At 36.3% G+C, this 13,895-nt stretch overlaps 1 protein-coding gene across 1 annotated transcript in view; it reads left to right on the top strand.

Moving 5' to 3' along the window:
* Positions 1 to 13,895, top strand: part of LOC117402375 (M-protein, striated muscle-like) — a 48,601-nt gene that overhangs the window by 23,954 nt on the left and 10,752 nt on the right. The window contains 9 exon segments of the mRNA XM_034003448.3: positions 30 to 213; positions 5,485 to 5,553; positions 5,556 to 5,658; positions 5,916 to 6,037; positions 9,670 to 9,857; positions 10,399 to 10,525; positions 11,034 to 11,212; positions 11,453 to 11,567; positions 13,447 to 13,603. Coding sequence (XP_033859339.3) covers positions 30 to 213; positions 5,485 to 5,553; positions 5,556 to 5,658; positions 5,916 to 6,037; positions 9,670 to 9,857; positions 10,399 to 10,525; positions 11,034 to 11,212; positions 11,453 to 11,567; positions 13,447 to 13,603 — 1,244 coding nt within the window.

The raw sequence follows: 13,895 nt of genomic DNA, 5'->3' as shown, positions 1-13,895 counted from the left end.
GTGAATCACCTTGCAATTGTTTCTTTCAGTCCATGGTTGGCAGTGGAAACTGGCAAAGAGTTAACACTGAGATTCCTGTGAGATCTCCTCGATATGCTGTATTTGACTTGGCAGAGGGAAAGCAATACCTTTTCCGTGTGCTCGCTGTTAATAAGTTTGGTATCAGTAATGCGTCCGAGCCTACAGCACCTATTCAAGTTCAGGAGCTCTATGGTAATATTCATGTTAATATTTTATTTTGCTCAATGTGGTGCAGTCTATTGGATTTCAGTAAATGTATCCTTTTCCATCCTTTTGCATGCCATTATGGTACATTTCCTGAACATGCTGTCTATAGAATAAATTGCAGGAAAGAATCAATACTGCAATCACATATATGAAATACCTAGTGTTGCTTCCAATATATATATATATATATATACAGACGTGCTCAAATTTGTTGGTACCCCTCCACAAAAAACGAAGAATGCACAATTTTCTCTGAAATAACTTGAAACTGACAAAAGTAATTGGCATCCACCATTGTTTATTCCATATTTAATAGAAATCAGACTTTGCTTTTGATTTTTTATTCAACATAATATTGTAAATAATAAAACAAATGAAAATGGCATGGACAAAAATGATGGGACTGCTAACCTAATATTTTGTTGCACAACCTTTAGAGGCAATCACTGCAATCAAACGTTTTCTGTAGCTCTCAATGAGACTTCTGCACCTGTTAACAGGTAGTTTGGCCCACTCTTCCTGAGCAAACTGCTCCAGCTGTCTCAGGTTTGATGGGTGCCTTCTCCAGACTGCAAGTTTCAGCTCTTTCCATAGATGTTCGATAGGATTCAGATCAGGACTCATAGAAGGCCACTTCAGAATAGTCCAATGTTTTGTTCTTATCCATTCTTGGGTGCTTTTAGCAGAGCTTTCTGACACTGGGCAGTACGTTTCGCTTCAGAATGTCTTGATAGTCTTGAGATTTCATTGTGCCCTGCACAGATTCAAGGCACCCTGTGCCAGGCGCAGCAAAGCAGCCCCAAAACATAACCGAGCCTCCTCCATGTTTCACTGTAGGTATGGTGTTCTTTTCTTTAAAAGCTTCATATTTTTCGTCTGTGAACATAGAGCTGATGTGACTTGCCAAAAAGCTCCAGTTTTGACTCATCTGTCCAAAGGACATTCTCCCAGAAGGATTGTGGCTTGTCAATATGCATTTTAGCAAATTCCAGTCTGGCTTTTTTATGTTTTTCTGTCACTATAATCCAATTATTTATTATCTTTTCTAAGGGGTACCAACAAATGTGTCCAGACCATTTTAAAATATTTTTGTAGAATAAGCAATAATTCATCTCTTTTCACAGCTTCTTTGCGTTATTCTATGACATACCAAAGGCATGCAAGTATACATGATAAAATAACTTTTAATTTCATCACTTTTCAGGAGGAATGAAGCATTATTTTAATGAGCTGTAAGGGTACCAACAAATTTGAGCACGTCTGTGTATATATATATATATATATATATATATAAATAAATATATAAATACAGTCAACATCGGCGAACTCGACACCCCACAGGGATGCCATTTAGTGTTGACTTATCAAAGGTGTCGAGTTAACCACACATGAGCCACGGCATTAACATGCATATAAGTAACAGAACTCACACCTTTACAGTATTAGAGTATTTACAAGTTTATTTTTAGTTAAATGTCTGTAACACCTCCCCAGTCACGGGAGCGTACTGACGCAGCACACACCTGCCTTTATTTCCAAAATATCACAAGATGTAGAGCGACTATGCCAGTTCAGTGCGATAAGGCACAGAAGAAATTATATAAGATCATTTAGGTTATTTTTATTCAGGTAACAGATCTAAAAATGTAGGAACAAGGTTGCCAAGAAAATCACACAGATACATTTTAGCAGACGTTTGTTTGTTTGTTTATTGTAAACTTTCAATAGCAACACATGTTTTAAAACGGTACTGATACAATAAGACAATTCCATTCATCTATTAACAGGTAGCAGGATTTCAAGCAGTTAAACAATTCGTTTCTGTGTGTGTGTCTCTGTCACTGCCTAGTTCTAGCACTTATCAGTGCTACTGTAAGCGCATGTGCAGAAGTGCTGCTTGAGCAGCTTAATAAAGAGCAGCCATTATTACGAATCCTGACTGTTGCCTCTGCTTGAACCACGCCAGCACACTGGGTGCTACAATATAATTAATGATCTTCATCCCAACAAAGCACCTTAAACTCTTGCGCTGTTTGCTATACGGCAGAGCAGTGGTTTTCAACCTTTTAATTTCAAGTACCAGTGTTTCCAGCAGGGACCACTATGTGTACCAGTAACTAAGTGCAATCTTAAACTGCTGTTGTGAAACTGAGACCTACCCATTACAACCAGGTTTGTGTCTGCAATCGCTTGTTTGTTGCCTCATTCTGCTGAATGGTTAATCTATTCGTGAACTCTGCATGTTTATATGTTTTAATATTTTGCAAGTGTTGTGTATGGAATTGGTGACCGCACCTTTAATTGTGTACAGTTGTACAGTAATATGGAGACAGCATGCTGCAGCTACAAAGCGTGTTAGTGACATCCTGATCTGACAGCACACAGACAGCTCTTATGATTTACATACCGTTTATTCTTCAGTAAACACAAGTTTAAATTGCAGTGAGTTCATTCTGCTATATTTACCATTTTAAATACACCACAGCAAGCATATTATCATATATTTTAATTTGCACAATTTAAATTTAGTAACTGCCGGTTTGTTTTGTTTACTGCAATCATGTAAGTTGCAGTACATAGTACACTTCCTAATTACAGTCCCAAGTATTTCTGTATGTTCTGCCGTCATATTTTTTACAGTTTGAGAAATAAACTTCTGATGTTAATATACCTCTCTGCACTTACACGCATTTTCATTCGATCAAATTGTTACCGTATCGCACTTCAATAAAACATGTGATATGCCTTTTTTGTTCATAGGGACTATTTTCTGTTTTGGAAAGTTATGCCTCAAAATGTTAATACATCTTTGGAACGATATAGATTTCGCCTTTCTTTTTTTATAAAACGTTTATGAATCAATTTTATAAATGCAATAACGGTACTTGAGTGCTGCGTCTTGTGCCTAACAACGCACCAAGAAGTGACAATATCCAGCACAACCCATCCCCTCTAGTGCCTTATTGCTTAATTATGTAATCCAGGGCTGGCAATGGAACGTGAAACAAGCAATGTGATTGGTTGAGCAAGGTTCCAGCTGTCCCTATATTGGATTAACACGAACAGTTGGAGCCTTGTCACATATTCTAAAGCACTGCGCTACCTCACAGAATTTAAAGTAGATGTACAGCTGTAATTATGAAACTGAGTGACCAATTAGCTGCAAAAAATCTCAAAAGTAGTAAGCAGACATGCCGATTTGGATGCAGAACAATTAAATGAACTGGAAGATAGCAAAACAGAAAAAAAATACTCACAGAAAAAAATACTCTCCCCCCCCTCCCCCCCCCCCCCCCCAAAAAAACCAAAAAACGCGGTTTTACTCTCACCCCGACTTTGTCACTTCACATAATGTATTTTTAGAGGTTTGTAAATGCTATAGGCCACAGTGTGGAGTAGTGGTTAGGGCTCTGGACTCTTGACCAGAGGGTCGTGGGTTCAATCCCAGGTGGGGGACACTGCTGCTGTACCCTTGAGCAAGGTAGTTTACCTAGATTGCTCCAGTAAAAACCAAACTGTATAAATGGGTAATTGTATGTAAAATAATAATAAATAAATAATGTGATATCTTGTAACAATTGTAAGTCGCCCTGGATAAGGGTGTCTGCTAACAAATAAATAATAATAAAGACACTTATGCACATTATCCACCACTCTCTGACACAGACCTTGAACAAATTACTGAAATCCACAACATCATTGAATTTATTTTTTTTCGTCCTCACGTCTGTTCTGCTCAAATAGTGTGTCTGCACTGAGTGACAGGAAGAAAACAAATAACTCGACTTCTTCTCCTGCCTCACAGCGCCCCGAGGCATCCGTATATTCGACGTAAACGCCCCAGTAATGTTGTTGAAGCTGACACCCCGGGATCCTTCAAGAAGCTGCTTGATGAGATTCTGGGATCAATAAGCTGCTAACAACCAAACGAGCAAGATGGGCCGAATGGCCTCCTCTCGTTTGTAAACTTTCTTATGTATATGGACACCCAGTCAGGCCTTACTGCATACATCATAAGACACATACTGTAAAACAAGAAATGTCTGTGAGCAGAAATTTTAAATACTAGCACTGTTCTTTTTTTTTTTAATTATCTCGAACATTATAACAGAATCTTGCACTTACTCTGTGCAGTAGTTATTTCTTGATGGCAGCAAAATAAACAAGAACAAGGGATAGAACATTGCAGAGCCTTACACAGTTTATGTGTGATTTTTATTGTACTGTAGATCTACAGTGTATTAAACTTTACATTATTATCTCTGTTTATACTGTATGTATTACACACTTTAAATAAAATATATTCTGTTATTATGAAGCAAAATATGATAACTGTCCTGATTTCACCAAAACACCAAATAAAAAGATACATTTTTGTAAGGATTCTTTTTGATCCCTTGAAGATCTGAATGCTGGGTTTAAAAAGAAAAAGGACACTTTTTTTTTTTTTTTTTAATGACTGCTGCGTGTATTAAATACTTTTGAGAGCTTTTCGGGATGGCAAATACACTGTATTTATTTTGAAAGGGATTAAAGTACCTGCTTATGACCAGATGTAAGATATGTAAACATAATATTATTTTTAGACCTAAAATATAACACTTAAACATGCATTCTCAAGTCTCGCGCCAACAAGCCAATTTTATAAAAAGATTCATTCATCAGAATGAGGACGTTTGCCACGAGCAATTTTCCATTCCATACAGAACTCGCTTGTCATTAAATCAGCTTCTTTACTGAATGCAGAAAGGAGCATCTGCTGACTGCCGAGGCATGCTTTTAAAGAGGCCAGCTTGTTTCTCCTTAAGTCTGATCCAGGAGAATATTCAGATGACAATTTGTTGTGATTTGTTTCATAATGATGTTTGACGCTGCTCGCCTGCAGACTACCATTCTAGCTTAAAGCCTCATACTTTGGTTTATTACTCGTAGAGGGTTTACTTTGAAGTTCATATCTGGCTTTCAATCGAGGTGATCAAAATACGCATGTGCCAGTGGACGGTGTCGAAAGTCATCAAGTGAAATGTCCTTGCAGTGAACATGCAGGCTCAAAGAAACAGAAGAGAGAGAAGGGGACAAAAGAAAGAATAATTAACACGAATGAATGCAGAGAAAAAATAATAAATTTGTGTTTATTTTTACTTTTTATCTCTGTTTTTGTTTATCATTCTTTCTTCAATTCACTCAAATGTGTGTCTGTTTGCATTTAGTATACAAAATATGTGCATATTTAACAATTAAATGTATTTGATACAGGTGCTCCTTCTGCTCCTGGTCGCATTCTGGCTACAAGAAATACCAAAACATCTGTTGTTGTGCAGTGGGATCCCCAAAACAAGCTGGAGGACTTATTGGCTATTACATTGACTCCAGCGTAGTAAGCTCAAAACATTGGGAAACATGCAACCACAAACCAGTAAAACACACCAGGTAAGTTTTTTAATAACCAGAAACACTTCAAACTACAGGTACAAAAGCTTCATTTACTATTCTTTTCTACTTAGCACCTGGCTATGTTGTGAGGATGAACGCCATATGTTGTAGGAACAGTGTAGCTATAGTGTGGTTAATGTACCTACAGTAACTACTTTACATGTATTAATTGTCTGTAATCAAATACAGTAATACTTATTATATTTAGATAGAGATACAGTCCTATGCATGTAAAATAATAACCATTTCTTTAGGTTTGTGGTTCATGGCCTGACCACTGGACAGAATTTCATCTTCCGTGTGAAGGCTGTAAATGATGTAGGCTTCAGTGAGGAATCCCAGGAATCATCTCCCATCAATGTGCAAGCTGCTCTTAGTAAGTACTGTACTGAAAAGAAGATTGTAGTTGACATTCAAACCTTGTGCTGATGCATGTAGAGAAAGCGTGTTTAGTGTACAGCAGGGGCTTAGGTAGGAATGGAAATTTGGATGGGCCCCAACTTCGGGTGGACGGGCAAGTACCAAAGGTCTGACATCACAGGAAATAGTTTACATTACAAACATGATTTAAATCAATTAAAACTCTGAATACATCAAATTTCTCCCAGGGTTTGAGCAGTGCAAAGTAGCCAAGACTGAAAATGTATGGTGCCGAGTGAAGCAAGGCGAACATTTTTTGCAGTTTATAAGAGTAGTTGCACGTATAGACTACAAATACAAAGCAAATAACCTACAGAAACAAACCCACTGTGCACAATAATTGCAAAAACCGTTTCATTTGACAAAAAAGTGCAAACAGAAACTAAAAGAATCCCCAAACAAAAAAGCTGTATTGCAATCTCCAGCTATATTGTAGTAACTTGTTACCTCTGTAAGTCGCCCTGCATAAGGGCATCTGTCAAGCATAAATTAAAAATCAGGCAAAGCTCCTGCTGCCTTTAAACCAAAACTAAAATCTTAGATATTGTTTGGCTGCAAAAAACATAACAAGCAGACAAAAAAATATTTTTTAAAACAACCTTGAGTGACAAATTGAGCAACATTTTCAAGTTTTGTAAACCTATTACAATGATGACACTTTGTTGACACGCTAATGAAAAGGAATGTGCGATTTCTACATTTTGCTGCCTTTAAAATAAATCTTATACACAGGAGAAAAGTTAATGGCAAACCTTAAATGACAAAACCCAAGTTTTTGTATTTCTTTACATTTCTAATACTACATAGAAATAATTATGAAATTGTAAAACCACAGATACCTTCAAATTATTAATACATTGTAACATCATACAAACTTACTTTAAAAATGCACATTAAAATAATCATCTGGGACTTTTCAACAGACCTTCAACAGATCTGCACCAACTGCCTCGCAAGCTGTCAGTCAAACATGGCTTGCACATGCTTCGTTTTGTGAGAGGAAGATCCCACCCAAATATTGCATCACAATGACTTTCATTGGCTAAAACCTGCAGCATTTACAAAATAGCCTATTTGACAAACTTAAACACCGCCTTCTGGGTGCACAGTTGATGTTTATTATTATTATTTTTTTTATAAGTGTACTTAAACTTGGCATTCACAATAGGCGCGCAGATTTGGGTGGACATGTGTGTGAACTACGGCCCACCCAGGCCCACCCGTGGCTATGCCACTGATTTACAGTGACAAGACCCCGTTCACACTACTGGGCTGGCCCAGGGCAGCTGCATATAGGTCTTCAATCCTGTTCACATTTTCGGTTTAAAGGCCCATACACACCAGATGCGATGCGAAGAGCGACATGACAAAGCGAAGCGAGAAAATCAATAAATCCTATGCTTTTCAATAGCACCCTTCACACCAAAGGTGACACGACAAGGGACGTCGCCGCGACACAAATTCCAACGCGAGCGATGGAAAAAAAACATAGAACCTGGTCCTATTTTTGCGAATTCGTCACATGACAACTACACAACTGAGCAATCAGAGAACAGCTCCATGTGGTTTGAAGTCAAGCCCTGTTTCACTTTGTGGTGGGTGCCCACCCCTTTTGTGTATTTAATTTTTTATGTAGGTATTAATTTATTATTATTATTATTATTATTATTATTATTATTATTATTATTATTACGACCACTACGACTACTATTATTATATAAATATATTGTGTTTATGTGCGGACGGACGAAAGCCATCCGACATGATTATTTAAGATGATGGCGAAAAGCTGTGTGTTTGTGTTTTGTTTATTTATTTAAAAACCTTGTGCAGAAGGTGACCATCTCCCGAATTAATTAATTGATTAATTGTTGCTAAATAAGGAAATGGTCACCTGTATAAAAACCTGCAGCTTTCTGCACTCTAGGAGAAAGTGTCAGAGGTGAGACGTGAGTCTAAATTAAGAGAGAAACAATTGATATATCTAAAATATACTTGTTTTGCTTTGCCCAGAGTGGCCTTTGCTTTGTTTTGTGTGTTGTTTTGTTTAAACTGTTTATTTTGTCAATTATTAAATACAAGCGCAGCAGTGCTGTTTTGCCTGTACAACCATTGTTATTGTTTCATTTCCTGGTCTGCCAGCACCACCCACACGCACCACAAATTTCCAGCTCTCACGTCGTGTCTGTGATCACTTCTGGTGTGTTTTCGCAGCGAATTTGTCGTGTCGCCCCAGTAAAAGTCATGTCGCGTCTGGTGTGTGAAGGCCTTAAGGCGCCTTTGCGCATTCACATATGTGACTGAAAAGCGGGCCTAAAATGCGTCAAATTGCTTTTTTTATGGAACGAAAATTGCCTTCAATTGATTAATAAGATAATTTATTCTGTGTTTTCCATACTGTAAAATGTTGGTGTGCAATAACAGTTAAGAATAGGATTCATGAGTTTTTTAGACGCTTGAGAACTTTATTAAGGCTGCTCACATACACTGACTTCCAAGCAATGTATCCCAGATTACCCATTCACACAGTAAAGTAAAAGCATAAGTTAATGCACATAATGCTTGGATGTGCTATGTGAACATTATACATTATGCATTATACTATTAGTCAATATCTAGACATATTTTTATTAATGGAACTTTTGCAATTTGAAATGCCATTGATAACTCCCTTCCAGGCTTGTGCTAAATTACAAATACAAATATATGTAAAATGGCTAGAATGTTATATAACATATATATATATATATATATATATATATATATATATATATATATATATATATATATATATATGTTATTTGGTTGTTCTGTCTAGGAAGAGGAGTACCACATGGTATGTACTGTATAGGACTCCTGTTTGTATTAGTTTTCTATCTTATCTTCACACTTTGACATGAATACATAATCACATTAAGTATTTTAAATGTAGTTCACTGTCAGTATAAGTTATCACAAACACAATGCTATCTAGTGGTGTATGTATTGAACTAGCGCATATAATAGATTTGTAACTGCATGTTCACGGTTATGGTCTGCCCCCCAGTGGACAGGACACCACACAATTTTGAACTAGGCACCTTTGTAACCAGTCTAAAAGAAAGACAAAAATACTTATGTGCGCAACCAATATAATCACTGGCTTCCCTTTTCATCTGTTGAAGACATTTTATTTCTCTGTGCTGATATTTCAGTGACTATACATACTTGTATCCCTTTGTATCCTTAGTGAGCCCTGTAATTATTGCATCATTATTTGGACACAGTGAACTAATTAGACAAGTAAAAGTACTCCTGTATGCATTCGATAATATCATTAATTCGACAAAGAAAGAAAGAAAAAAGAAACACTTCCTGGTTTAATTAGTTTCCTCATTGACTGAATGAGGAGACAGCAGTATCCCTTAGTAGTATAAAATCCTTGTATTTTATCCACTCAGAAGACTTTTTTTCTCTTTGTACCCTCAATAAGCCTTGTCACTTAATTATTGAGCACATTGAACAAATTAACAAATTCGATAATATCATGAATGCAGAACGCGTCTCTATGCATTTTTCCTCTAGTAACTGTTTTGTATTACCTTGCAGCAAGCCCTTCTCCTCCTTATGGCATCACCCTTCTTGCCTGTGATGGTCACTCCATGACCCTAGGCTGGAAGTACCCACGATATTCTGGTGGTTCTAAAGTCACTGCTTACTACATAGATCAGCGTGATGTGGCTGACCAGCACTGGAAGGAGACTAATGTGCACCCCATCAAAGAAATAATTTACAAGGTGGTTACCAGTAATCAGTAAAAAAATATATATATATATTTATTTTTTTATGTATTTGTGTTTTTTTAATGTAAAAAATGTTAATCTATGTGTTACTGTATATTGTACACAACACCCACAATTTATGGTTTCACAGTGTACACTTGTTTTATTATATGGCAAGTGGAACTCACTCTGAAATTAGCTTTAGTTAGGATTCCAGATCTGGATTTCATGAAACTGTCCACTTTTTGTATACAGGGACGTCACAAAGGCTTCTTAACGAGACCAAACAACTTTGACAGTAATAGCTATATCTAGAGAATGCAGCTGGTGTAGTTGTAGACAGCCATCTCCCTCCCAGTTTTAAAATCCTCGACTGTTATCTCCTCGTACAGTCAATGTGCACTGTACTTATCCCTTATTTGCATTATATAGACATATTGAATTTATTAGAACAGGAAATTTATTTATTTGAACATTCATTATTTTTCAAAGAAATTAATACAAGCCTCTTAAACATTGAATGTTCAACTGACCATGTTCTATTTTCTTAATTTAGGTTGAAAACCTGAAAGAAGGCTCATTTTATGAGTTCAGAATTCAAGCTGCCAACCTGGCTGGTGTGGGGCTTCCATCTGATGCAAGTGACCCCTTCAGGTGTGAAGCCTGGGTTATGACAGAACCAGGTGCAGTATGTTATTTCAGCATTTATTTTTCAGTAGATAATTTGGAAGGCACATTTTGTTCGTAATTCTACATATTGGTAACTTTTAATTTTAAACTTGTTTCAGTATTTATATATTCTCTTCAAACGCCTGAGGTCTGAGAAGCTGCTTTGAAGCAATGTAGCTTCAAATTACATGTCCTTACTTTTTAATAAAAAGAAGTTCAGAAGCTGTTCTTCAGTTCTAGTTGCTGGCAATACATATATGTCAGTGGCTTTATATTGGCAAGTGCACTGAGAACTCTTTGACTTAAATGACAGTCTTGAACTTCAACTTTAGTGGTCAGCTTTAGTAACCCACAACACACTGCAAACACACATTTAAGTGACACTGAGCAATGAGTGTGAGAATCTTTGAACAAGTTGAATTCTCGCAAATATTTTTTTGGGGGGAACACCCTTTTAAGATTGATATAACTTGTAAGAAAGATGTGTTTGTACTGTTGTAAAGTGTAATTTTAAATATTTAGGACCATCCTATGATCTGACATTCTGTGAGATCCGAAATACGTCTCTGGTGATTCAGTGGAGCGCTCCTGTATACACTGGGGCAAGCGCAGTGACAGGATACCATGTGGATATTTGTAAAGTGGGTTCAGAGGAGTGGAAAACTGTGAATGAGAAGGCAGTAAATCATCGTTACCTGAAGGTACACCACAATATAAAACAAACAAACACAATAGTTAACCAAAGTTTTGGATAAGAACATGTGAATATTTGGCTGTAAAATTGTGTGCAAGACATATTTGTTTAGAATGGCACCTGTGGTTGGCCTTTTATTGAGACACATCCATTTATTGTGCCATGGGCCATGCATTAAAAAAAAGACTTAATGTATCTTTATTCAAATATTGCTTCTGTGTAAAAATTATAATTTACAAACTTTCAGGTTTCAGATCTGGAGGAAGCCAAGTCATATGTTTTCAGAGTTCGTGCAGTCAATTCAGCTGGTGTGGGCAAGTCATCTGATACTTCTGAACCTGTGTTTGTCCAGACTAGACCAGGTACAATACAATAACATGACAAAAGATGTGGGGTGATTAAAGTTTCAGTCCTTCATAAAGAAGATGCAGCCTTACTGCACTTACCAGGAATACGTATATGACCTTGCTATTTCCACATAAAACAGAATGCAGCAAAAATTGAAAAAAGTATTACAAATAACAAATGTTTAAGACCTGATTTGACAGCTGATCTTCAATCTAAGTCCTGTGATATTACCAACAAATGCACATTTTGCTGTTATTTCTCAGTGTATAAATCTCTGAAGATAGATAACCAAAAGAAAATGAAGAATGCTGTTAATAATAATAATACTAATAATAATAATAATAATAATACTAATAATAATAATAATAATAATACTAATAATAATAATAATAATAATGCCTTCAATTGCAATGGTTTATTGAGAGCACGTCTTTAGATTGAGATGCTGTGGGGTTTCATGGTAAGTTTGGTCCTTGACAGCCATGTGGGTAAGATCGATGTGTGTGTGCCTAGGAGTAAATGCTACGGTGTATCAGATATACTGCTTGGTATCGGAGCACATGTTTTAAAGAGTATTGGAACCGCCAGCACCCTGTTGAGACAGAATGCAGTACTGCAGTTCTCCCTTACCACAAATTACATATTAAGAGAAAGAGAGAGACAGCGGGGTAGAGTATAGTAAGAAATGCAGTATTCCCATTAGATTTGTACAAATTTGCTTTAATTTAGTACAATTTGTGAAACCAAGAGGCTGGGATCCCCAAAGGTACTGGAGGCTCATCCTTAATCTAAATTATGAAACTAATTGAAAAGGCAGTGACAATATTGCAGATACTGCCCTGGAGGTATTGCAGTTATTCTGTTTGAAAGCATTTCAGTAATCTCTGACAAAATAGACTAAATTGAACTGGACATTTTTTGCCTTGTGGCTAAACAATTAATGACGGGAAATGCACACTGAGTTAATTTCCAATTAAACGCCTCCTTACTATAAACTGGTAAATTGCAATATATCTTGTATCCCAAAAGTATTTCTTTATTCCTAGGCACAGGCCATTTGTTCCCATCTAGACCAGATTTTGGGGTTCAAAAGTAATTATTTAAGACACCTTCATTTAATTTTAAAGACATTTTTTCTGGCCAATGTCAGTTGAACTATCAAGTGGAATAGTACCAAATAAACCAGCGGGAAGTAGTTTTAAGCAGGTTGCAAACTGATATGTACAGTTTAGTTTATTTTTTCAATTTTTTCTGTCTCTTGATTTCAAGTATACCAAAGACCAGATAATGACATGCATAGTCATAAGAGTAGACCTTGTCATACTGTAGATAGTTCATCCATAACTTTGTCAGTATTAACACAAAATAAATCATCAAAGATGTTGTTTGTCTAAAGTTTCTTTTTAGTAATATTGTATGGACATTAGAGTGTAGAAGTCTCACTCCACTGTAGTTTTATAACAGGTTTACTTAAATAAAAACCTGTCTGAGGTTGCCTTCTATACGTACCAGGAATGAGTGTTGCTGATTTTGGTCTCAAATTCTACATTTCCATTATGTCATTTAGAAAATATTTTTTGCCATGAGTAAGTTCACGTTATGCATTCTGACAAATTATCGTTTACAAGTTTCATTTTTCTGATATATAAATTGTACCTATGTTCCTGTAGAAATAATGCCAATATTTGCACAGCCTGTCTACATGGTTGCAATGCCTATTGGCCACCTTTAAATGCAAATGTAATGGATACAAATCAAACTATAGTATCTTATTCCAGTTTGAACCTTTTTTTATCTAATTGAAACCACTGGGTAGTAGGTGTATAAATTAGATAACAAGCTAGTAGGCGGTCTGTTGAGTACAAAAAAAATCATTAACAAATTATATTTTAGGAACATTGGAAATTGCTTCTGGTGTGGATGAAGAAGGCAACATTTATCTGAACTATGAATGCAATGAAATGACAGAGTTTTCTCAGTTTGTTTGGTGCAAATCCTATAGAGAAATTACTGAGTTCTCCAGGATCAACATTGAAACAGAAGGACAGCAGTAAGTAGCACATGTTTTAAGCATGGCTTGAAATACCCACAATTAAAAGAGATATATGGTTTACAATATCTATTGTTTAAAGATAAACATTCGAAAGCCTGCAGGATGACGTTTACACCATAACAAGCATAAGAATGATATAAAGAAAGAACTTGCAACTGTGATGATTACACGCATATAGGATCTTTGTGCTGTTTTTGTAAGTGTCGTAACAGGTTCTGTCAGGCCTTAGACACTACGAATAAATCAAAATGAAAATGCAATGGGGATTTTAATTGCTATGCCCCTTTTT

The sequence above is a fragment of the Acipenser ruthenus genome, chromosome 5 (assembly GCF_902713425.1).
Source record: "Acipenser ruthenus chromosome 5, fAciRut3.2 maternal haplotype, whole genome shotgun sequence".
Taxonomy (NCBI): Eukaryota; Metazoa; Chordata; class Actinopteri; order Acipenseriformes; family Acipenseridae; genus Acipenser; species Acipenser ruthenus.
The sequence above is the reverse complement of the archived record's forward strand: the minus strand, read 5'-3'. Positions and strand labels throughout refer to the sequence as shown.